This window comes from Setaria italica, chromosome IX (genome assembly GCF_000263155.2).
Source record: "Setaria italica strain Yugu1 chromosome IX, Setaria_italica_v2.0, whole genome shotgun sequence".
NCBI classification, from domain to species: domain Eukaryota; kingdom Viridiplantae; phylum Streptophyta; class Magnoliopsida; order Poales; family Poaceae; genus Setaria; species Setaria italica.
Window position 1 is genome coordinate 6,935,493 of NC_028458.1, and position 25,138 is coordinate 6,960,630.

At 44.5% G+C, this 25,138-nt stretch overlaps 4 protein-coding genes and 1 pseudogene across 7 annotated transcripts in view; 2 read left to right on the forward strand and 3 right to left on the reverse strand.

Annotated features, from left to right (window-relative positions):
* The window catches only part of LOC101769323 (ATP-dependent DNA helicase DDM1), a 6,337-nt gene extending 6,133 nt beyond the window's left edge, over positions 1-204 (reverse strand). For both annotated transcript variants that reach the window (XM_004981887.3, XM_004981886.3), the window contains exon 1: positions 68-204. The gene's annotated coding sequence lies outside the window, so the exon portion shown is untranslated. The remainder of the gene's footprint in view (positions 1-67) is intronic.
* An 865-nt stretch (positions 205-1,069) lies between these two features.
* Positions 1,070-7,054, reverse strand: LOC101770817 (SWI/SNF complex subunit SWI3D). 3 transcript variants are annotated; one of them, XM_004981890.2, is made up of 8 exons: positions 6,490-7,053; positions 4,880-5,421; positions 3,666-4,364; positions 3,419-3,585; positions 3,062-3,345; positions 2,792-2,989; positions 1,716-1,912; positions 1,070-1,624 (listed from the first exon to the last, which is right to left on the reverse strand). In XM_004981890.2, the coding sequence occupies exons 1-8, from the start codon at positions 6,902-6,904 to the stop codon at positions 1,379-1,381; spliced, it is 2,748 nt and encodes a 915-aa protein (XP_004981947.1). In that variant the 5' UTR covers positions 6,905-7,053; the 3' UTR covers positions 1,070-1,378. The 3 variants fall into 3 exon arrangements, with proteins under 3 accessions (XP_004981947.1, XP_004981948.1, XP_004981946.1); XM_004981891.2 differs by having other exon boundaries at positions 2,792-2,977; positions 6,490-7,052; XM_004981889.2 differs by having other exon boundaries at positions 2,792-3,345; positions 6,490-7,054.
* Positions 7,055-12,520: 5,466 nt separating this feature from the next.
* On the forward strand, positions 12,521-13,495 carry LOC101770404 (annotated as a pseudogene).
* Positions 13,496-16,132: 2,637 nt separating this feature from the next.
* LOC101769996 (probable histone H2AXa) lies at positions 16,133-16,872 on the reverse strand. The gene is made up of 2 exons (XM_004981888.4): positions 16,607-16,872; positions 16,133-16,487 (listed from the first exon to the last, which is right to left on the reverse strand). The coding sequence occupies exons 1-2, from the start codon at positions 16,793-16,795 to the stop codon at positions 16,266-16,268; spliced, it is 411 nt and encodes a 136-aa protein (XP_004981945.1). The 5' UTR covers positions 16,796-16,872; the 3' UTR covers positions 16,133-16,265.
* A 4,978-nt stretch (positions 16,873-21,850) lies between these two features.
* Positions 21,851-25,089, forward strand: LOC101772006 (calcium load-activated calcium channel). The gene is made up of 2 exons (XM_004981893.4): positions 21,851-22,694; positions 24,766-25,089. The coding sequence occupies exon 1, from the start codon at positions 22,073-22,075 to the stop codon at positions 22,691-22,693; it is 621 nt and encodes a 206-aa protein (XP_004981950.1). The 5' UTR covers positions 21,851-22,072; the 3' UTR covers position 22,694; positions 24,766-25,089.
* Positions 25,090-25,138: the final 49 nt, after the last annotated feature.

Consider the following 25,138-nt stretch of genomic DNA (forward strand, 5'->3'; position numbering starts at 1 on the left):
CCACCCCCCCCCAAAAAAAAAAATCCCAAAAAAATTCAAGAGAAACTCAAAGAGGAAAACGAAATACCTTACTTGATGCTCCCCCAAGCACAGACAATTTTAATCAGAAAGAAAAAACAGGGGAAGCCGAGAAATGGGAGGGGGCCGAGGGGGAGAGGAACAGGACGAGAGCAGTGGCCCTATTATTTTTAGGAAGACGGCGAGGGCTCTTGGGAGGCGAGAGGGTTTCAGGCGGGAAAGTTCGAGGAGTGGCAGGCGGAATGGCCCACGATTTACCCCTCTATTCACGTTTCTGCCACTGAGGGCATATTCCCTCAGGTAGGCCCGTGTCCGCAGCGGCCCGGGCTGCGGGGTATCCCCGTAATTTGGTTCGCTGAGGCACCAAGTTTCAAACTGCGTTACTGCTGCGCGAGCTGTGTTTTGGAACACGTGCACAGCCGTCCCTGAGCTGTTCAGTCACTGCTATCCTGGGTCCACCTACGCAGCCCCACGGGTCAGTGAAAGGTCTCAATAATCACCGCGTGTTTGGCGGGATTGTGACTCGTAAATGGGGAGCACGGGCGCCTGCCTGCCTCGATCTCTGCAGGAAGGGATGGTACGGGCTCCTGTCAAATGTAACAGGTCCAGTGGACTATGTCTCATTGCCATGTGGGCCATGCTGGTGGTCTTCTGTGAAACGCCGCGGAACGGGTCTACGTAGTTTGCACGAGTGGACGTGTGCTGGTACGGCCACGCAACTGGCTAGGTCGGGTGAAAAAAAAAAAACGGACGGCAAGGCAGGCAGCCGACCTCGCGTTCAAACTGTGGCCTCTTTCGATGGCTGCGTCGGAGCAAATTCTGACCGTTGGAAGCTTGAGGCCAGCCGGCGAGAACCCGGAGTTCAGAATCCGGCTCACCTCGACGTTTGCTGCCTTGAGAGCATCGTAAAATGTGTTCATAGTTTGAACTTTGAACCGAGAGATTTCATCGGAATCTCAGAGAAATTTGCATGTATCCTATGGAGTTTCTACAGTGCAGGCAACACAAATGCAGCATACCCAGGTGAAGCCTAGCTAGTGACAGCAGCATCTGACAATGTGCAGCATAGATAAAAATCTGATGGAAGCATACTCCAATCCATAAATATGAGAGGCATTATTCTCTATTTTACAACATAGACCATATCTAATTGAAGGTTCAAAACCTTTGTAGAGCTTTGGCATCCCGGGAAGCGAATACATCGAAAATTCAAGCGAAAAATGGTGAATTTTCATAGCGGCAGTTATACAGACAATTGTACAATGTACTTTCTAAAAAATGCTACAACAAGCTGGTAGGTTTGAGTCTTTCAGGTATGCTTCTAAAAGAATGAAGTATAGGTGTCTGGAATCCGGATTTCTCAGCTGCTGGGCCGTGGCATTGCGTTTGGCGGCCTTACAGCGGGGTTGCCATATCCAGGCGGTAATCTGCTTCCAGCTACACCAGGCTGATTTGGCCTAGATGGCAATGCCCCCATGCGAGCTGCAATTATCGCATTTCGCTCCAATAGGAGCTTCTTTCGGGTCTTCTCGGTGTACTCTCTTGTTCGAAGGACCACCTGCTCAATCTCAGCAAATAATGACATCTTCACTTCTATCTTTTGGAACTGCATGAAAAGAAGAATCATAGTTAAGAATCACAGCTATAAGGAGTAGAGCACACAGCAGGCGGTTCCATGGTTGGATTTTTCACACTACCAGCTTTTCGATCATCATTGCTGTCAACCTTCGAATATGATATTCCTCCTGATCACCAAGAAATTTAGCTTTCACAGCAGCTGCTGAAATAGCAGTGGCTGCTGCTCGTCTGAGCCTCGTAATGGAATCATTCTGGTTAGCGGTAACTCCAGAGCCCTTCTCTTCATTGGCAACTACACTTTCGATGCTGTTAGGTTCTGCAAGATAGACAGCATAGAGAAAGGGAAGTCAACTGACAAAGGATGGAGAGAAAGCCATTTTCAGAATTCCGACCCTCCCCCTAATGTATTCAATTCAATTCACTGTGATTCCATATCACAAGCGCAATGATTTAGCTTTTGTGTTAGGAACTTGCTATTTGTTTTTCAAATGGTTGGGAGGATACGTATGGAACAGATGTCATCGATGTTTGGAAAATCGTGCACCAATAGGATAGGTAATAACTAATAACTTGAAACTAAATGCAGTAATCACCAAAAAGAAGAAAATATTTCTGAAAGTACAAAATTCTCAACCACACACACAAACCCCAAACACACTTGCTTTTTAATTGAGGGAGTAAGTAACTGGAACACTATGTGTAACTGATTGACTAACTGGTACTTAAACACACACTAACAACAAAAGATTCACTTCATTAAAAATCGGTGTTTATATTCTGTGCCAGTCATGATGGTCAATCAGGAACATATTCATGCAGTACCAGTATAGCAATTAGCCATGCACATCATTCTGAATTTATCTACTGCCACTCATATAAAGCTCAATCCAATGGCATGCTAGCAAATTATGCTGGATATATTATAAAATATAGATTCTTAGCCAGTAAAGTCAGCAATATGCTTAACATGTAAATAGGTCACTGGTGTAAGTGTGTAGACAAATAGTCACCAATGGGTCATCCAGGCTAGTAAATAATAACTCTGCTATGTCCTTCCAATAAAAACCAAGAACTACCTCTTTTCTAGAAAAGGCCGCAAACAATAAAGAAGTTTTAATTGAAACAGAGAAAATGTGAGGTTATCCTTTACTGCTTTAATGCAACAGTTTCGATAAAGGAAAAACAGATGAAGTACCTCCCATTTTGCCATTTTCCAATGTTTCACTTTGCTTTTGTTCCTGTACGTTAGCTGGTGAAGCAACTGCATCTTCAGTCTTATTGAGCTCATCCTTGCCTTTTGAAGATGAATCATCACGAGCCTCCACCTCAACACTTGGTTTGTCCTTTACTTGTTTAGGATCACTTGCACATATGTTACTTCCTGCAACAACCACTGGAGAAGCTAATAAACCACATTCGTTCACATTATCAAGAATAACTGAATCTTGAACGGAACATGTTAAACCTTTTGTATTGTCGGTTGCACTCTTATCCACAATAGCAGTTGAATCACCTGACTCCTTAGCATTACTGGTTTTGGGCTCCACTACGGGGCAATCATCACGTGAGATGCTCTTATCATCTGATTCTTGGTGGTCATTATGTGAGATGGATGAATTATTATGCTTTTCCATAGATAAAGAATTATCTTCTTTCTCATTGTTCTCTTTTTTCTCAGTGTCAACTGAATTTTGGGTCATCTCCTCATCTTTTGTTTGATCACCATCTGTACTTTTATTACTTTTATTACTGCAAATTTCATTTGTATTGTCAGAAAATCTTGTAAATGTGTCTAAGTAAGAGAGGTGCAAGCATCACTCACCTTACACTAACATAAATGTCCTTCAGATCATTTGGTGGATCCTCAAGAATAAAACAGTGCCTACTAGCTAATTGAAGCGCAGGAGACACCTCAGAGATAGCTTTTAGTGAACTACGGCATGAAGTAGTAGCGTTATCATCTTCCACAAGACCAGCTAAAAATGCTGCCTGCAGGGACATATCTTAGGCCCTTCGGTAGCACATACTGTATCAATAAGTAAAAACAACAAATAGTATAAGGTACTTACTAGCGCCATAACTGGGTTTCCTGCAGCAGCAAATGAACCTTGATACTCTGGGCTGTGACCAGCAGCCTCGAATGCAGATTTTAGGATATCAAGAGCAACATTCGACAGTTTTTCACCAGAAGTATCGACATCTCCAGAATTCTCCTTTACTATAGGGTGCTCATCAGATGATTGTTTTGGCTCTTCAGTGTTTGGAGATGCAGCTGAATCTTTGCCACCTGAATTCTGAGTATCTTTATTTTCAACAGCACTTGCACCTTCAGGTTTTGTTTCTTCACAGTTTCCATCTGTTTTCTCCGAGACCTTCTCATCCACGGTATCTCTTCCTTCCTCTTTATCTTCAACTTCCATTTTCTCAGATGTTTCAGCAATGCCTTTCTCAGTTGTGGCTTGTTCCGTGCTTCCTGGGGTGTTTTGATTAATATCTTCGCCATCATGGAAGCGGTCCTCGATTTGCATTTGAAGAAAGTGCAACATGCATTGCGCTTTTGTTTTAGTAGCAACATGTTCAGCAATCTCAGCCCATTTTCCACCAAAAATTTCCAAACCTTCTAAAAGAAGCAATGTCTCTTCATCAGTCCAACTAGTGCCACTAGCACCTGAAACTTCTGAAGAATCCATGAGGATGAAATCAGTTTTGGCCATGCCTGGATCGAACTTTCCTTCATTATAGCAATCACAACACAGGTCAAAATCTGCCTGTAGAAATGAAAGAAACATCAAAACTACCAATCGTAAGATTTAAAACATAACCTTCTGTCTCTTAAACAACAGCAGTAACAAGAAAAGGTTGAGTTCAGAAAGATGAAGGTAAGCAGTATTGGCTACAGAGAAGTATTAAAGTCGCATCAAGTTGATGTGTATAGATCTCTGCAATCCATAAGATATATAAGCATTTTGGCAGGTTACTGGCATCCAACCATATCCAATGCTCTAATAGTTCTTGTTTATGCTGTATATAGACTGTTGCCAATCAATTTGGGTAAAGGAGTAGAAAACACTGACAAAAAAAAAGATGTATACGAGAACTCCAATCTGTCTACAAATGATACAGAATGTTTCTCCACATAATGTACTAAACTAGTACAAAAAAGTGTAGAACCTCTGAAGCTTACTTTATCCAAAGTGCAGGTATATGGATGCTAGGCACAAGGTGATGAGTCATGCAATAAAATTTCAGAAGGGACTACAGCACTGAATTAAAAAGTCCAAACCTGGGTCCGACAATGGTATCGCTTCCGCGAGCAATCAACTGAACAGGAGTTGCAGTGGTACTCAACAGAAGGCTCAGCTGCTGCAACTACATCTTCAAGAAGTACAGGATCAGGAAACAAGCTAGGCAGTGGGGGTGGAGCTCCCACATCTTCTTTCTTGGGTAAAGGCATTATATATGATTGAACTGGTTCAAATTTAAACAATTGTTCGATCAAAGAAGCTTTATCCTCATCATGAGAATTGTCTTGGCTCTCCTCAGGCTTACTCTCCTCTTGTCCAGCTGGTGGAAATGGGTGGAAATTTATCAAGCCCCAGTGATCCAAGAACTCCAAGACTTCCTGCCGAGCATCGGCCTCCCCAGTTGACAACTCAGCCAAATCTTTGGACTCCAGCTGCAACTGAGGATTGGCATGAAACTTCACCATAATGGAATTTCTAATCGCCAAATAGACCTCAGGTGTCCGCTTCTCAGATTTGCCATTAAAAAAAGAGGGCAAGGTCTGCTTCTCAACCAGGTGGATCTCTTTCCATGAAAACCATCCTGTGGAAGAAAGGGTTATTTTTGGTATTTTTATTTCCAAGCCAAATTCGCCTCAAGCAATGGCTAGAGAAGACACCAAGAGTCATAAGTGATACAGTTGAAGGTGAGACCTTGAAACTGAGCATGAAACAGTGGGATGCTTTCTCTGCTAAGTTATGTTTGGAATACTTCGATGCTACCAAGAAAAGGATCCTAATATGCCTTGAGTAGACAATAACCACGAATTGTTTGGAATTGCATGATATTAATCCTACAGAAATGGTTGCTAATATGCCTTGAAATTAGAAGTTATACATTGATTAACATGGTGCAAAGTAGTTGCTGGCCTGCAGCATTACACAAGAGATAGGAAAATTATTGAACTATTAGATTAGGGTACTATATCTTTTTACTCTCTAGCAAGTCATTTTATTGTTTCCATCAGACAACATATTAAAATTGTTTCCATCAGATTGCATGAGTTATTGCAGTCCATGTCACAAACCATTGATTATGTTCCAGTTAGATATAAGTTAGATAAGCAATATGCATTCATCTTTTGAGTTAGAAAAGGCACACAGGGTCATAGACTGGACATGAAGATGCAGTTGTCACAACTATTGAGCTTGGTTACATGCACACTGAGAAGGAAAAAAAATGGATCAGTCGCAGCAGCAGAAAACTCAAAAGCAAATTATTGCCACTTAAATTAACAACATGAAGCTATATAACAGACTAAAAGTTGTAGTAGTTAAATCCTTCTATTAACAGCATGTTATAGAATTCTAGATTCAAGCAGTTAACTACTTAAATTAGCAGCATGCCACCAAATAAAGATATATACCAAAACCACAAGTAATTAACACATCATGAAGCAAACTACGCATAACAATGAGCTGGTCTCTGACAGCAACATTCAAATTGCACAACGATAAGCTAAAGTGGGGTGGTTTCTAGACTTCCTGTGGACTAATCTAACGAACAAATCAGCCCAACATCCTCTACCAAGACGCGAACTAGTCGCGAATATCCACAATTCACAACCCCAACAGAGAGATCACAGCAATTTTCGTGGCGCAGAGGACTCACCAGCAAAGGTAGGGACCACATGGACGCCGGCGCCGCGGGATCGGACGGCCTCGAACACCTCATCCACCAGCGGCTGCTCCGCTGCCGGCGTCTCCTCTCTTTCGGGCCGGATCGCATCGACCTCTCCCTGCCCGCCGCTCACCCCATCCCCAGCTGCGGCCGCCGATGACGCTGGCCCCGTCTCCGGCGGCGTGCCGGAGAGCTTGTGCGGCGACTGGCGCGCGGCGCGGGTGAGTGGCCCGCTGTGCAGCAGGTGCGGGGGCACGTGGAAGGCAGCGTTCCTCTCCTTGGCCTGCCGCTTCGACGGCGTGAACGAGGACCCGGACGACTTGCGCTTGCCGCCGCCGCCGCGGCGGCGGGGGGCCTCGGCCGCGGGCGCGTCACCGTGCGCCGCCGAAGACGGCTTGGGCTCCATGCCGCGTCGGCGGCTTCGCTTCCCTTACTCCCGGCGAGACCAGCCGGAGATGGGGAGGGGAGCGCGCCGCGTCTGCCGACTGCCCCTACCAGTGCTCCCCCTCTCTTCTTCTTCTTCCCTCTTTGCTCTCCTCTACCTCTGCTGTTCAGTGTGAAGTCGTGGGGACGTGGCATCGGGTACCCATAGCAGTGCAATATGTCTCACTGACGGGTGGGGTCCTTGCTACAGGCAGCTAACTCCTTTCCGGGGGCCGCCCGTTGTTTGCATTTTGCTGCGTCTCATTGCTTGCAAATTTGCAGAGTGCAGAGCACGGCCTAGCAGGAAATGGCTATTGGTTTTATCTTCAGTTTATTTTTATCGCAAGTATGTGTTTGGATGACAAATCCTAGATAAAAATTTTGGATCTAAAAGTAGATCAAAAACTTTTCAAAACTCTCCTAATTCTAATACATGCTAAATAAGACGTGCCAAGAATTTCTATCAAAACCTTCGTTACAACGTCTTACAATTCTACACAACTTATTAAATGAATAATGAATGACTTTATAGCCCAAGTCATACGATTTGTATATAGCGGGTATTTATTTATAATTTGATTTGATACAAAAAAAATTGTATTAAAAAGATCTTGTGTTAAAAGGGGTTAATTGGTGTTGGTAGACTAAATAAAAATATTTTTAAATGACCCCAACCCCACAACGAAATTTAGTTTATATAAAAAAATTCCATTTATTGGTCATGTATTAATTGAGGCACAGTGTAATACCCGTTTACGTGACCTAGTCCATCCGATTTCCATTGAGCTTCCTACGTTGTGCGCAACCTCCTATGCAGTGGTGGAGCTAGAACACAAATCAAGAGGGGGCATTAGGCTAATCCCAGTGGAAGTTTCATAGAGGTTTCATGCACATTAAATACGGTGACACATCAGCATATGTGATGACATGGCATGATAGTTATGAAGTGAGAGAGGGAAGGAGTTTCATCAGGATGAAACTGTGTATACACTGTTTCCAAGACTATGAAACCTATTAAAACTTGCATTGGGAGCTATAGAGTTTCATTTCATCTAACCATATCCAATCACATGCCTCACAATTAAATGTCATGGGCATCCTATGAAATCGTGAAATGAAACTGTGCACTGGGACTCCCTGTTTCATTCATGAGAATACACCTCATGGGATGACGTAGCATTCTTGAAAACAGTGAAATGAAACCTTGCACTGGGACTAGCCTAATCAGTTGCTTTTGCCATTGGACAGAAGGGGCCATGGCCCTCTTTGGCCTACATGTAGTTAGTGCACCACGTGTTCCATATTATTCTTGTGCCGTGTCTATCACGATTCATATGAATAACTCTAATAATTATTACCTTGAATAAACTTTCCTAAAATAACAAAAGTTATATAACTAGCTTTTCTATTTATATTAAATTTTTTAACAAAAGTTATATAAAGATCTTTTTCTAGGAAAGTTAGATGAATAACTTCTATAGAAAAGTTTTCTAGAAAAAAATATTTACAAGGAAGTCATTCAATATATTTCTCTATAAAGTTATTTTATATAAGTAACTTTTTGGGAAAGTTATTCTAAAAACGTGTCACGTGAAAAATTATAAAAAATATATATATGGTAACTCTATTCGGATAACCTTTTCTACCAAAAGTTATGCAAATACAATTTTATGAAAAGTTACTTAAAAGGATATTTGTTTACACTTATGAGTAGCTGACATACAACAGATCAGTCAATCAATACCAATTATGTTATACTAACATAAAAGAGAACTACATTATCCCTGTTAATTTTTTTGGTTTTCATATTTAAATGAATTGGAGCTGGTCACATTGATGCATGGAAAATTCATAGATACAAAGGCCAAATAGCTTACAGGATGTCATCATGATAAGTTTAACAACTTGGATAGATCGATAGCAACAAGAAGTTCAACAAAAATGGTAATATCATTACATAGTTCATCATGATACCACTAAGTACTTAGGAATGCAAGAGTTTGAACAAATTCGGTTCTCTTGATTCAATTTTTTAATGCAATAAATCAAAGTAACATCGGCTATCCCTCTTTATATATTAAAAAAAGGTAGGGCCTCCCCTGCCGTTTCGCTTAAAAGAGAAATAAATCGGCTGAATGATCGTGCTTTGTTTTGATTCCGGTTTAGAGTACGTCCGATTCATTTGTTAAAGATCTAGTTATCAAGAATGGTTTTCCTTTAGAGCGTGTTTGGAAATGGAACTAAAAGCTGAGAAGAAATAACAAAAAAAATGGTCAGATCAATCTAGCTTTTAGTTCAAATTCCGGATTTTTTCCCCAGCCCTAGCTGCAATTTATGATCCTCCTATATTGTTATAATAATTATATTTTTATCAAAAAAAGATCAATCTTTCCTGTATTATGACAATGTTTTTCAAAATACAATAATTAAGAATTTGGAAGATTAACCTGATTAAAATACTTGAGTAGTTTGCCAGAACTGCCTAGATCGGAGCATAGAAACATTCATCATCCAACTAGTTTTTCATCCCCTATCCACACTGTTCAAGCGTCCATGCTCTCCCCACAACATGGACGTAAATAGCCACTTATTCACATCAAATGAGTAAGCAAGTTTCTGAAAAGTCTTATTAAGCAAGTTAACATGTACACGCCATAAAAATTTGCACTTCGGAGAAAAATATCATCTAAATACTCTCAACTGTAGTGTCGTTTTTAACTCGTCGCTAGAAACACAAATGTCAGAATATAATCTGGATGCTAGGTTTAAAACATTCAAATTTGAGTTGCGTAGCTAATTTCTTTTTTTCTTCCTTTCATCCGAAACCAATATGTTAACACCGGTTTTTCACTAGAGTCAACCGCTGTGGACAAGTATCTGATAGCCGATAAAGGAGAGAAAAAGGATCTATTGATGAAGCCGCTAACCAAGACCAGCCGTGGGTGACCAGGATTCCAGAAGCTGATAGAAGACTAGAGATAAGGGAAAGTATGGAGGTGTATCTTTAGTAGTTTTAGTTAAGTTTTTAATAGTTAATGTTGTAATCGACTAGGATTTTAGTTTGCTTTAGGGTATAATTATAAAATCATGAGCTTTGTAAATCAATAAATCAATCAATCATACAACCTTTCGGTGCCACGCCGCCAAACCCTAGGAGTAGGAATAGAGTAGATTCGACGAGTTCCTTCTTGCGCGCACAGCTGCATCGGTTTTGATCTCTGGCGAGCTTGTAAATACCGTCACCAAGTCATTACAGCCTCTATCAGAACTTTCTAAATTAAGTCTTATATTCTGATATTCGGTTGTGTGGCTAGTTATCGAGTTATGTTAGATTGCAGGTAGAACTTTTTAGGCTTTGTCCAATATTCTACTTGTTTTCGACGGTTGCTCACAGTTATCGACCGGCTTAGATCTTATTAGGTTGTCTTTATCAGCTCCCTTGCCTTGTTCAAACGTTCATAGTTATCAGATCGTATCGGCTGGTTAGATTTGCATGCTTTTACTGCTTTATATATGCTAGGTCTGATAGATGTCTATCCCCGCCCCTCGTATTGCTAACCGTCAGGCCTTTGACGTCAGCACGCTACTGTTGAGATCCGATGGGTATCATCCATATCTCACGGAAGCATGATGACGTTATTAAGCCGATAGGGGCGTGTACGAGGCCTTGTTGCCGTGAGGTTGTCTGATTAAGTTAATGGGCCGAAGTCAATCCACTCCCACCATGTTACCTTCTCTAAGTTCAATTACACAGTCATGACATTATTTAGGATTCCATTGACATTGATTAGGATTCCATTAGCTTAATTAGCTCGCAAGCGGTAGGCAAGAGGTTCTTGTTTGTTGTGTTCTGATCTTTTAGGTTAGTAGATTGATGTCAATACCCTCTCATCCATGTTACCTTGTCTAAGTTCAATTACACTTATCAAGATATTGACTATGTCTGTTAATCTATATGTCTGTTAATCTATATGATGTGTGCATGGTTGGCAAGGGCTCATTTTATGGCTACTGTCTTACAATGCATTATCTTAACCCGTTGGCTCATATAGCCGACAGCGCGTGCCATTAATGCTTTATTTATTTATACCGCATGATTACATTGAATAATCTATCTATTTGTGGTGTTTATTCCAAGAACACCTACCCATAAGTTCGAAAGGCTTCACCGCCGATCGACTCAGGAATTTAATGTTTACCTTGTCAATTTTTAGATCAAATTTACTGGCACGCCTTGCACCACTCGCGAGCCAATTTGGAGCCTAGAGTTAATCAAATCTCCTAGATCCTCCGTGTTGTTCAATGCAGAAGCCTGAATTCTAGATTTTACGTCAACCCAACAAACTAGCAATACAGGAGGTAGCGCCTGCCTACAGTATTACATCAGATGAAGATCAAGCAATGCATGCTGGATGGCTAAATAATGCGTGGTCGGAAAAGAGTTTCCCCTCATTTGCACTGCAATCCTGCTTCCCAACGCAGCATGCACGCTGTGGGCCTGTGAGGAAAAAAATTCCATGAGGACGGTCCCCAAACTTCTGTCCGTGAGAAACCACCCTAGATGTGCGACACGTGTCTATTGCTACCATCCGATGCACCTGCTAGCGAGGCTCGACAGGCTCAGCTTGCATACCTTGGCTTACAGGCCCTAGGCTTTGATACAACTGAGCGAAGGTCCTGGGAACCCGGCGCCACCGCTGCCATCGCCTACGTCCCCTCGTCCACCGCTGGAGCTCGTTTGCCGGAGCCCTTAGCATTCGCGGCCGCAGCTCCGCAGACGTCCCCACACCCCGCATAGAGATGGGTCCTAACTCTGTCAAGTGCTTGGGTAGTCTAACATCCATCGCAGCTGCAATTGTAACAACGGCAATTCGGCTGTTGGAATTTTGAAGGATTGTTGAAACCAGGTTGAGCAGAATGGAAGGGGAAGCATGAGAGCACAACGCGGAATAGCAATTAGCATAGCATATGTATGTCCTGGTGGCTTGTAGGGACCGACGAACTCATACATCACCTCCATCCATTTGGTTCTGAACTTTTTCAGAACCAGGAAGCCTCTTATCCTCTTCGTCGTCTTCAACGCGTGTCTCCTCAGTCATGGCATTTCCTCGCTACATGGGGACATCTGTGGAGCTGCGTCGGCAGCAATGGTGTCCAGCGATCAAGCTGCGGGTGGCGGAAGAGGGGAACAGCCGAACGGAGGCGCGGTGGCGGCGCCAGGTTCCCAAGGACTCTTCAGCTGTATCGGAGCCTGTGAGCCGAGATATGCAAGCTGAGCAATGCGAGGGATATGCCAACTCTGTCAAGCTTCGCGAGTAGGGGTGTCGAATGGCAGCGGTAGCCATGCGTCGTCCATCCAGGATGGCTCGGAAAGAAGTTTGGGGACCGTCCCCACGAAATTTTTTTCTGGCCAAATGCTCGTCCTTCGTTCGCTCTTGTGACAAGCATGCCGGGTCAAAGCTGAAATCGCGCGCGCCCGCTCAATCCTCTAATCCCTTTGATCTCTTCGCCTAGCCTTCCCGTACGTCTCTGAGGCCACGCAACCGTGACACCCTCCTTGTCCTCGCCTCCCTCCTCTCTGCAACGCTGCGTATCGATGATGTCGAACGATGCGCCGCCGTAGCCCATCCACAGCGCAAAGGACGCCCTAGATGCCCTCACGGGCATCCTTGGCGGCGCTCCTCAACGACCCCGACGTCGCGAGCGCCGTGACGGGGCGCCTCCGCGGGGCTGGGTCAGGCGTCGGGAATGACACCCTTCGCCATTGGCTCTATGACGCAATCCGCGCTAATGTCCCTGAGCTCCAGCTTGCGGTGCTGCGCTTCGTGCCCACGCTGGCAGGGTTGTACATGTGTTGCGCCGTGTCCTGGAAGCTGCTGGTCGGGTTCGAGGCCGTGCTCCTCGCGCTTTACGCGCACGCCGCGGCGCAGCGCGGCGGTACCGGCAAGGCCGAGACCGTGTCGCTCTTGAACCTGGCGAACCCGAGCCCGTACCACGACACCAAGGTGCCGCCCAAGGCCAAGCCCGCTGAGCTCGACATCGCGGTGCTCTCCCCGCCGCTCGAGCCGCACAGCATCATGCGCGCCACGCGGCGCGCCTGCATCGCTGGCGCCATCCTGGAGCTCTACCAGGGCAAGCTCTCACTCATGCCAATCTCCTCCAAGATGGACTTTTCCGAGTTCTGCGTCGCCTAGGCGGGGACGCACAACAAGGTGGACGACACCGACAAGCCACGCCTCCCGCCGGCCACGGACGCCATCGCCGTCGTGGAGAAATGGCGGCGCGTGCCGCTGTCGTGGGAGCTCTTCCAACCGGTGGTGCGGATCGTGGCGCACTGCCTGCTGGGCCCGTCGCGCTCCGACGAGCTGAAGGCGCAGGTCGCCCGCGCGGCGGAGTGCCTGTACTGGAGAGCCACTGAGACGATGGATGCGCCCGCGTTGCTGGCCACCAGGAGCCTTATGAGGCTGTCACAGATGGTGGAGGAGCCAATCCCGGAGCCGTCTTTCTCTAGCGCCATCGAGAACATGGCGGAGCTGGGGCCATGAGGGCCAACATCCTTAACACGAAGAACTAGTAATTAATCACCACAGGTCCACAGGGAATACATTGGTTCAGCACGAAGAAGCGAAGAATTGATAGCCGATTGCACGCAGGGACTAGGTTGGATTGGTGATCAGGGATTCAGGTAATGCAACCTCAGTTTCTGGTGATATCGCAATAGATAATTTTCTGATGATCAAATAGGAGAGCTTCCTTATGCTTCTCTGTTGTATTGTTCAACTTGGATTGAGTAAATAGAGTGTCCATTTGGAACAACCATTCATAATTCATAATTTGGAGGTTTTGTTTGTGCAAGCATTGCATTCCTCCTTGAATTCTTAGATCACCAAGAGCTTCTGGCTTTTTGAATTCGCACATCTGTTGACGCCGGTTTTTGACACGTGTCAGGGTCGGCGTCAAGAGGAGAAGAAAGTGGCCGATACGGTTAAACAAGAGGCTGGCTAGAAGAATCGGCCGATAAAGCTACAGTGTTTCGGCCGATTAGCCGATGAAATCGATGGGAACTAGCCGATTGGAAGCCAGAACAGCTCGGCCGATATAGGCCTGAATGGGCCAAGGCAGTAATAAGATGAAGACAGGATTGGCCCATAGAGGATTGAATGGTGTTCGACTCCGATGCGAGTTGTATCCGTATGTAAATATTTGTTACTTTGAATAAGAGATAGAATATTGAGTCGTAGTCGCTTAGGAAACGAGTTGTAACAGGGTATAAATAGGTGCCTCGTGAGGCTTGTAAAACAACCAACAGATAGCAATACAAATCTACTTTTCTACGCAACTTTATTTCCAAGTCGGCAACTTCGCCGAACCTTTTTCTTTTCACGAGTTTGTGCGAGTTGACAGGGCTGCATCAACGTGATCTCCAACCAATTTGTAAGTTCCACGTTTCGAGTAATATCTAAACTTTAACTTCGGGCGCATCGCTGTTGTTTCATTTAGATTTATTCACTAATTATCGATATTTGCTAGAATTATAGGTTTTGCATGTTATTTAGTTTTTATCACCAGTTATTCAGCTTGAGGCACGAGTTGTCGGCTATATCATTACACTATTTATTATCCTACAACCAATTAGATATGTTTCAGGTGTTGTCTCTGTAGCATTGTTTAGATTACTCTAGTAGTTTCTTTTACATTTGCTATATGATTATCGGCTGTTTCATAGCCGATCATCCTTATATTGAAATCGGCCAACCCGCTGATACATCTTTTGGAGTAGATCGGAACTTCAGCTGATCGAATCTCTAGAATTTGATATCTTTCCTTCCTTGTCAATCAACAGGTCAGATTGACTGGCACGTCGTGCGACACGTCGTGCGAAACGTACCAGGGCGACAACCCAAACAGGAGTTAAGCAGATTCTCTCGTGTGGTGTGCTCGACGCGAGAGTCGGGACCACTGTCCAATTTTTTTTCGTCAACAACATCAGGATTGCCCGACTTACGCATGTATCCTGCCATGCCATGCAAGAGTGCAATGCACGGCTTTGATCATCATAATCAAGAAACACTGATCTACTATTAACTGACAAGGGCATTACCGCATCAGACATTGCAACACTGATGTTACAATGAAATTGACAATGATGAGTAGGGCCAACATCCTTAGGGGGTGTTTGATGCACACCGCTAAACTTTAGCACCTGTCACATCGGATGTTTGGATGCTAATTAGAAGTATTAAATATAGTCTAATTACAAACTAATTGCACAGATGGATTCTAATTCGCGAGATGAATCTATTAAGCCTAATTAGTCCATGATTTGATAATGTGGTGCTACAGTAACCATTTGCTAATGATGGATTAACTAGTCTTAATAGATTCGTCTCGCGAATTAGACTCCATCTGTGCAATTAGTCTTATAATTAGCTCATGTTTAATCCTTCTAGTTAGCATACGAACATCCGATGTGACACTGATAAAGTTTAGCACCTCGTATCCAAACACCCCCTTAGCACGAAGAACTGAGTACTATCATGCGCATTTGCAGAGTGTGGCGTGTACGTTGGTGAGATTCAGGTAAACGTAAATAGGTACTGCAACCACATTTTTCTTGACATTTTGAGTAGCACTTCCGGACTTCTGGTGACCAGACAGGAGTGGAGTACTCCATAATGCTTATCTCTGGTAGCACTGTCCAACAGAGGTTGGATCGTATAAATACTGTATATGTTCGAAACAAACGATCAGGCTGATTATTTTTTTTAGTTTTACATTTCGTCTTTCGTTCTCTGCATCACTTTCATGAATTGCATACAGTAAACGCAAAGCACATGATCACCTTTCAGTCATTCACCATTATCAGAGCAAGCAAAGGAGTGGAACAGGATGTAGACGTCAGAAGTTCAGAACACCGGTACTACGCTGAACAAAGAATGTGTCCTCTGCTCTTGGGGAGGAAAAGTGGTAGACCAGGGGAGGATTGAGGGACGCCTGAACTGCCTGACATTGCCTAAAAAATCTTCAGAATTGCTGCTCGTAGCTGTTACCAGAGTTTGCAGATTGCAAACATCTCCAATTTCACATCTCTGAATAAGAACCTATTGAGCAATCAAACAGTTCTACCAATTTGTCGAATGTACAATCCCATACTGTAGGACAAACAAATCGCATTCGAATGCAAAACTCATATCCATTTCACAAGAGGAAATCATGGTAAATGTCTCTTCTATTCATTCATTCATTCATTCATGAGCCAACGCACAGCGTTTGTTTACATCCAGCAAAGTTCCATAAAAAACCCCCAAACATCCAAAAACCCGCAAGAAACATCAAAGACGCGCTCAGAACTCCTGGGAAGCGGAGCCGATGTCCCCCTTGTGGCCGCCAGCCTTCTTGGGCAGCAGCGTCTGGTGGATGTTGGGCATCACGCCACCGGCCGCGATCGTCACGGTGCCCAGCAGCTTGCTCAGCTCCTCGTCGTTCCGCACCGCCAGCTGGATGTGGCGCGGCACGATGCGGTTCTTCTTGTTGTCCCTCGCCGCGTTCCCGGCCAGCTCCAACACCTGCGAAAACCCAAGAAACAATTCATTCAAAACGGGGATTCAGACCACGGGATCGGATCGGATCGGCGGCGGATCGCAAACGGGGGAGGACCGGAGGAGAGAGGGGATCGGGAGATTACCTCGGCGGCGAGGTACTCGAGGACGGCGGAGAGGTACACGGGGGCCCCGGCGCCGACGCGCTCCGCGTACTTGCCGGCCTTGAGGTACCGCGCGATGCGACCGACGGGGAACTGGAGCCCGGCCTTGGAGGACCGCGACACCGACTTGGTCGCCGGCTTCGCCTTCCCGCGGCCGCCGGAGGAACTCATATCCGCTTCACCTTGTGGAGGTCTGGAAACTTCTGAACTCTTTTGAGGTTGGGGGCGCTGCGGAGACTGGAGCGGTGTTGGTGAGAGGGGCGGGCGGCGCCCGGGGTTTTATAGCGTTAGGGTTTGGGTGGGAGGCGGGCTGTGATTGGCTGTGGTCCGGAGGCGCGGATTGGTGACGTGGCGAGACAGCTTGGCCAGGTGTGAAATGCTTCCCTTTTTCTCAGGCGGAGTATTTTCATTTCCTTCCAGGGCGTTGTTAGTTCTTTTTTTCCAACTTTCGCACCATTGTAAAAAAAAAATTCCCCATCACATCAAACTTGTTGTACATGTAAGGAGTACTAAATGTAGACGAAATCAAAAACTAATTGCACAGTTTTGTTGTACTTTACGAGACGAATCTTTTGAGCCTAATTAGTCAATATTTGGACAATAATTCACAAATACAAACGAAATGCTACAGTTGCGCATTTATAGCAAAATGGAAACTTTGCCACTCCCAATTTGGGAACTAAAAGGCCCAAAAAGCGTTGCGTTCGCATACTGCTGGAGTATACTATTAATTGGATCATTCAGGAAAAAAGTAGTGTATCTAAAAAAAATAACAAAATCATGCTCCGTGGGTTAAAAGTTGGACGGCAGTTTTGCTATGGTCCTAATTTTCAAAAAAAAAGTTTTGCTATGGTCCAATAGTTTGAGCAACCACTTTGCATTTGCTTTGTAAACACTTCCAAAAATTGAGATGTGGAAAACCACGTACCTCGGTACCTGCTTGGTTGCCTGTCGCATACTTTCATAATGCAGGTGTAAAAAATTAGCACAGCAACTTTGACATGAAAAGGTGTAAGAAATCATTGTTATCGTGTGGCTTTGCCTAAGCCTTAGCAGGAATCAAACCGCTACCCAACTTTTACCACAATGCCGCAATTTTGGTGTGGCGATGTGCGACTTTGAACAAACACACCATAGTTATTTAGTCATTTGGCTGCCTTGCGATCTCCTAAGCAAAACACTTTTTTTTTCTCATCAGTGCTAAGTGGCTTTAATAAAAATTGTGCATATATGGTTTTCACATTGTAGCTTTGTATCATGTTTTCATTCAAAAAAAAGTTACACGAATGAAACATCAATGGATGAAACGTGGATGACATTATATTTTTTTCTAAAAACGTAGAAATAAAGCATGTGTTTTGTGTTTTGCACACATTAGAATTGCTGCACTCCAGCAATTAATCCGAGCAATCCCGGTTTAAGTCATCCTTTTGCATTTTCGGCTACGGTTGGGTAGGTGTTTGGGTGTCTTCTAATCTTTTGCATGGTGTTCAAGTCAAATCATGATCTTTTGGTAATCAATATTGCACGGATATTGGTTGCGTTTAATGACTGACGAAACAATCCTCTTTTACTTTGGTATATATTGGTTCCAAGGAATTGTAAGGCTAAAAATTTGAAAAGCATAAAATTCCAATCCCATATATCCATCTCTAATATGAGAAATGGCATAGGAATAAATAAGGTGGCGTTAAAAGTGGAATTTTTTCTTATATCAGCAATCCGGTGGGTTCGGCCATATTTTTGGAGTGATATCTCATTTTAAATTGATTTGGTTCTTGCGACTAAATTACAAGTAAGCTGAATCTAAGATAGTGTTTGGTTCGTGCTAAGGTAATGTAAACGTAAAGGGAATCAGATTATAGTGTATTTAAAGGTGGAATAGGTGATTGCCCTCTTTGTTTGGTTGCACTCTGGTAACGTAATCAGATTACTGTGTGGGTGCTATATCTAATTACGGTGGGGGAGGAGGGGTAACAAGCTTGTATATATATTATTTAGGTAAGGGATTCGATTACAGTGTCAATTGATTACAAACCACCGCAACCAAACATATGTAATGGGATTTGTTACCTTCAGTAATCATATTACGTTACATTTGAGCCAACCAAACACTACCTAAAAGGCACGCCGACCCTACACCAACATCACTAATTTTTGGTAGGGCGGTTACCATGATTAACGGTGTTACCCTTTGTTCTAATACTCCATCCGCCCCGAAAAAGATTTCACATTACTCCATGAAAGATTATGATTTGTCTCCTGGACTATCTTTAGCAAATTACGTGTTGGGAGACGACGTGCAGTGCCATTGCCTGTTTGCTGTCATATTCTGGAAGCGTTATAATAGAGCTAGATGATGGGTGACACGATGGACCGTGTCTTTGCGGTGTGACCGACTCGATAGTTCTGTCTTCTAGCATTCGTCAAGTGCTCTTCAACGATTTTAAGGACAAAAACCTCGCCGCTTCAAGCTCGAATCATCCGGCGTCCGTCAAGTGCTCTTGCACGGTCCCAAGGACAATGCGCGACGTCTCCGCCCTCCGGCGCTTCTCCGCGCGAGGCCAGATGTTGCCCGTCCCTAGGCACCGGAGCAATGGCACCTTGGGATGCTGCTGGCCTGCTGCGAAAGATCCACGCCGAGAAGCACGGACCAGGCAATTCGGAGGTCGTGTACCGAGGAGGTGGTTTCCTCGTGGCGACTCGTGCGTGGTTCAGTGGGTTGGGTTAAGTTCACTTAAAGTAATACCTAAGTAATACCTTAATTAGGAAGAATAGAAAAAAAATAATCTCCAACAGCTCTTACATGGACCCCGTAAACATAGGTATCCCGACTTTCTCGCTCCGCATATTTCCACCAATTTTCGGCACTCCCAATCCACAATTTTTTTCCGCAAGAGGCGACGTGGCACGTCGTTATTTTTCTTCCCGCGGAAATGTCGCTAGTTTTCCTTTTTCTCCCCACGAAAATACCACTAGTTTTATTCTCCCACACAAATATCCTTTTTTAACAAATATCCTTTTTTAACAGAAAAAAAGTCGTTGGTTTTCCTTTCATGGTGTAGCACTTAAAGTTTTTAGCAACTTCTTTTAAGAATTGTTGGAGGAGAGGAACTTTTTTGCTCCCAATATTTTTTTAGAAAGGTCCCAAAACTATGTTTTTGGAAGTCTATTTTTGAGCACTCTTGGAAATGCTCTTAAGGAGTAGTATAGCTTTAAAACTAATCAAGCCTTATAAAAACATTAGTGAGGGGACCGAGGTCCCGTGAGGGAGGTGTCGGGTGTGAGGACCGAGGTCCTGTGCAAATAGTGCTCAATGGCAAATATTTCTTTTACATTACGGTGTCATGAAACATTAACTTTGAAAATATTTTTTGCACTATTAACTTTAGTCCATGTTACTGGTGACAAATTTTGAAAATCTCAAGCCACCAGAAATTTTTTTTACATTCAATTAATTGGCGGTTCTCCTTCCATTTTTTATTGAAATAAAAACAGAAAACACATAAAATAGTTCTAAAGCCATAGCAAATTGCAACACGATATAAACTTCAAGCATCCAGTTTATTTACATTCAAGCATCACCAAGAATGTTCATGAAAAAAAAATCTCAAAACGAATGCTCTAGAACAGAAACAATTTTGACATATCTGTTGAAAGTTTCCACAAATCACAACAAGAAGGATTTTGTTTACACCATGAACAAAAATATTGCACAATGCGGCAACAAAATCAAATTGACGAAGGAAGCCTGTGAAGAACATCATCGCGAAAAGTGCCGGTGGATCATGCCGCTGCCGGTCTTCACGGATTCATGCGCTTCCACGATGGATCTGGCCACCTCTCCTCCATGCGAAGGACACCAAGTTGTTGTAGCACCGAGGTAACCTCGGGCACCATAGAGAACGGTGGAGAAGCCGGTGATTCACTCGCTGGTCAGGGAGGAGAGAGAGAGATCGCCGAACTCCTCCACCGCAGTCAACGGGAAGGACGAGGATGGATTTGGTCTCCCCTTCATGGCGGCGCGCGGGGAAGTCGGAGGAGCTCACCTGTGTGCGCCGCCGGCAGCCATCGAGATCCCTCGAGACGGAGGAGAGAGAAAAGGCGAAAAAGAATGAGGAAGGAGAGAGAGCGCCGGTGGGGGAATAGAAAAGGCAACACATCGTCATTAGGGAAATAATAATGATCTTTCTAATCTGTACAATCTTTCTTTGGTTCTCACCGCTGATGTTGCATCTAATGGCATCGGCAGACCACCTCCAGGGTAGAGACCCGCAGGAATGCATTTTCGGAGAAGCACCACACAGGCCCCCTCATCGACAAGGCCACCGTTTTGAGCTAGCTCCACCGCTGCAGCAATGCTCGAACAATCATCGCCACTAAGTTTCTGAACAAAACCATGAGCGAATACATCAAATTCAAATTCCATGTGTTCTCTTCTTTCTTTAACAATTTAACAATGCGGTTACATAGGAAGGTTAAAATGGACCATGCAAAACTGAGACGTCACACGCTAGCAACTTCAGAATCCAACAAGGACATGCAAGATACAATGCCAGATTCATCGTTTCTTAACGGCGGAGCCCCACACGTCAATCACCCATAAACCACTTTTTTAGCATCATAAAGCTTCCATTAATCTGAAGCATGAATACAATCACCGGCCGCTAAACCAATAAGCCAGTCTGGAATAACGTCTAGCCAGAAGCACGATCGTTCGGTGGGTGATACCATCCTCGCACAGGGGTGTGCCACCGAATTAGCTTTTCTACGAACACATACACATTTAAAGGAAGAAAAACTCCTACTAAGCTCCATGATATCACGCCAAAAGCCGCTTATCGAGGAACGAGATCCATCAGTGGACTTCAAAGAAGTCTTCAAGTTGTAGCAATCCACCTCAAGCACCACCGATTCCTGACCCAACTCCACCGCGAGCTCCGAGCCTTCTTTTTACTGCCATTTCTCCACAGTTGTATCCGATGTATGATCAAGCCAGTGTGCCGCCACCGCTACCATAGCACCAGAATGGTTTCTTACTACCACATCAAAAGCTGCGTCCGTGTTCACCTTAACATAGACCTCCTCCGGCGGCTTCCAAACTTCCGGTGTTCTCGGTTGCTCCGAGTCACCCGTAAACCACTGTTCCGCCAGGCCGCGCCGAATCGTCTCGCCCTCCAGAATCCACACAGGGGTTTAGGGCGGGCGGCCGCGGTCAGGCCAGCAAAGGCCACAGCGGCCAGCGCGCATCGGAGCCGAGCCAACCACGGAAGTACGGAACCACCCCGCGGCAGTCAATCACGCCCCGAAAAGAAAAACCCCCCCGGACCGTTCCGCTACCGCAGCCAAATCGAGATCTCCTCCCCGTGCCGAATCCCACCCCTCCCGGACCCGGCCGACCGCCGCATCGCATCGGGCGGAGGAGCCGAAGAAGCACTGGAAGAGGAGATGGCCTCGGCGCTGTCCTCCTTGCGCTACGGCGACAGCCTCTCGGTGGTGGCCATCTCCGCCGCGACGGCCGTGCTCTGCGAGGCAATCTCCTGGCTCCTCATCTACCGCACCGCCACCTACAACTCCCTCCGCGCCTCCATCGAGCGCCACTCCCGCAAGCTCGACGCCATGAAGTCCGGCGCCGGCTCCTCCGCCTCCTCCTCCTCCTCCGGCGGCGGCGGATCCTCCTCCGCGCAGCCCGCCTCGTCGCGGGCCAAGAAGATGGACCGCGTCGAGACCAGCCTCAAGGACGCCGCGCGGGAGCTCTCGCTCGCCAAGCTCAAGTCGGGCGCCGTCGTCGCCGCCGTGCTCTTCGTCGTCTTCGGCCTCCTCAACTCGCTCTTCGAGGGCCGCACCGTCGCCAAGCTGCCCTTCGCGCCCGTGCCGCTCGTCCAGCGGATGAGCCACCGAGGGCTGCCCGGGAACGACCCCACCGACTGCTCCATGGTCTTCCTCTACTTCCTCTGCTCCATGAGCATCCGAACCAACCTCCAGAAGCTGCTTGGCTTCGCACCGCCACGCGCGGCTGCTGCGGCCGGCGGGGGCCTCTTCCCCATGCCCGATCCCAAAGTGAATTGAGGTACCGGATCGACTTTGCTTCAATTTTCGTTGCTACGCTTTATTGAGTGAGCATTCGAATCTAGTGTCTTAGTGTTTTTTTTTAGATCATAATCCTCAGTCCTGATGAAAACTGTTTACTGGATCTGCTGATACAAAGCTACACACGGGATCTTGATTTGTGTTAGATCGGACCTTTTTGGATGCATGTGGGTGATAAGTGATTGGTATGTTCAGATTGATTGAGTTGGGTTTTGTTGCTGTGACTGAGTCCACAGTATTTACGATTCACCTATATGGCTCTTCTAGTCTTCTATCTGAATGCAGAGGATCTCTTCCAGTTTTTTGTTAGTTAAGTAATGAGCATATCAGTCCATGTGCCTTATACTGCCTATTTATAGGCCTCTATAGATTCTATGCAAGTGTGTGTATTGCTACCTTACACTTTTATTAGTACCATATTGGCCCAAAAATAATGAATAAAGGTAGTGTCCTTTGGTTCCGCTGTGAGAAAAAATAGAAGACTTCTCATCTTTGATCTTCTGTTTGTTGAGGACAAGATGACAAATCCTTAGCATAGCTCTGACTCTGATTACTTTGGACTTAAGAAAAAGCATGGCATCATGCACACACTTCGAATGTTTATATCTGGATTAAATATCAAGATTTCAACAATTTAAATGACTTTTCCATTTGTATGAAGAGCAGGAATCACATTTACAGTTTCGCAAAATTTTTACCCAAGGATCTGGAGCTGTAATCTAAACTCTCACTGGCATGATATTCATAATTTAAATCTGATTCCAGTAATAAACAAACCGGTGTGTGCACACATTGGCACACATTCCAATTCCAGTTTATGTTAATTTTTCAGCGTTTTGTATGTATAATGCTTTTAGCTAGCAATACAGCTAAGTTTTACTTGGATTTGAGGATGTATGGAGATACGTTACATGGAAGTATGGAACCACTGAATAAGAACTACACGTGTCGAGTGTCAAATACTGGGAATATACCACTTTTGTTCCACTCACATTTTACAGCACTCAGATTTTAATTTCAAAATAGTGGTTATTCTGTAGCTGTAGCTCAGTTCACACCATGAAAACTTTGAACCTGACTGTTCTCAGCATAGTTGTGATCACTGTTCTGTGTAGAACAACTTTTGACTCTTTGAGAAATTGACGGTTAAAATTAAAAAGTGTGGAAACAGGATCCATTATATTTCCAGTGTGTTTCATGGTGCACAAGAGGACTGATTTCCCACATTCCAGCAAAATGCTGTTTCTGATGATTTGGTGTATCAGTAATTAGGCCTGAAATGTTGTTGGGTCATGGGATTAGGGAGTAAGGACACTTTGGGTTTTGGAATATTGTTGGATTCCACTGCTACAAGTTCCTGGTGGTTGGCCAATGGCCTTGAAAATTTTTAATTGTCAAGTTTATAATGGTTCTAAAGTTTAACCAAGGCTGTATGTTAGTCTGTTCTCTGTTGATGTGGATATTTGTTTATTAGTTCTGACATTCAAGTAGTGTGCAGTCACATTTAAAAGATTCTGGATCATGGCATAGATCATCAGGACTATTTTGATTTCATCTGAGCTTTAAACATGAATCTGTACTTTTGTATGTTCACAAAGGTATCTGAACATGTGTTAGCTATTTCCTGAAGGTTTGCTAGCAGGTGAAGCGTACTCACTATTTGATTTGTCTAAATAACACTCAAGTGACTTTTGTATGAGGAGTTGCTTGTTTGAGGCTCGTGAATTACAAAGTATTACAGCTAGTTCTTTTTTATTTTCTTTCAGTGTATTGTTCATTCTAGTATGCCATCATTAATCTTAAAACTACCAGGAGTGAGCGAAGGTAGCATTTACTATGAGTAGCAGCTATTCTGTTATCAGTCATGTTCTTAAAATGTAGAACTAAATTTACTTAACCTAAACATCTCAAGGGGCATATGCAGTAGAGCAGCAATTCCGAAAATGCATCACAACAAGAAAATGCTTATACATTGTTTATTCTTATGCACAATAATTTTTCTTTTGCTTTTATATCTCATTATCTGATCCGCCAACTGTTCTTCTCTGTAGCTGTGTTTATCACAACCATGGGCTCATCTGCGAGAAGAGTGAATCTGAGCGAAGGAATATAATCGTCGCCCTGGGAAGAACGTGATGTAGACTGTACCAATAGGCGTATCAAATTCAATTTCCACAACTCACCGGTCTGCCTGTTGCATCGGTGATCTGCAAACGTGAAGGTTGACTTATTTATTGCATAGGCTGAACAAATGAACACGAATTACTTGCTACCAGGCAGGAAGTGTGCAGCCTAATTTTCTGCCTAATTCTATACTAGGATTTGATTGAGGTCTAATACCATCCTGATCTACAGAGTGCTTTTATATTCACCGACATAATGTTTCTCTCGTATTCCGTAGGTAACAGCGTGGGAATTTAGATC

Bases quoted from the DNA above. Each gene is read 5' to 3' on its own strand.
- LOC101772006 (XM_004981893.4), top strand. From the start codon at position 22,073: ATGGCCTCGGCGCTGTCCTCCTTGCGCTACGGCGACAGCCTCTCGGTG.
- LOC101769996 (XM_004981888.4), bottom strand. From the start codon at position 16,795: ATGAGTTCCTCCGGCGGCCGCGGGAAGGCGAAGCCGGCGACCAAGTCG. The intron at 16,488-16,606 runs GTAATCTCCCGA...GGGTTTTCGCAG, and splicing joins TCGAGTACCTCGCCGCCGAG to GTGTTGGAGCTGGCCGGGAA.
- LOC101770817 (XM_004981889.2), bottom strand. From the start codon at position 6,904: ATGGAGCCCAAGCCGTCTTCGGCGGCGCACGGTGACGCGCCCGCGGCC. The intron at 4,365-4,879 runs GTTTGGACTTTT...TCATTTCTACAG, and splicing joins GATACCATTGTCGGACCCAG to GCAGATTTTGACCTGTGTTG. The intron at 1,625-1,715 runs GTAGTGTGAAAA...CTTTTCATGCAG, and splicing joins CAATGATGATCGAAAAGCTG to TTCCAAAAGATAGAAGTGAA.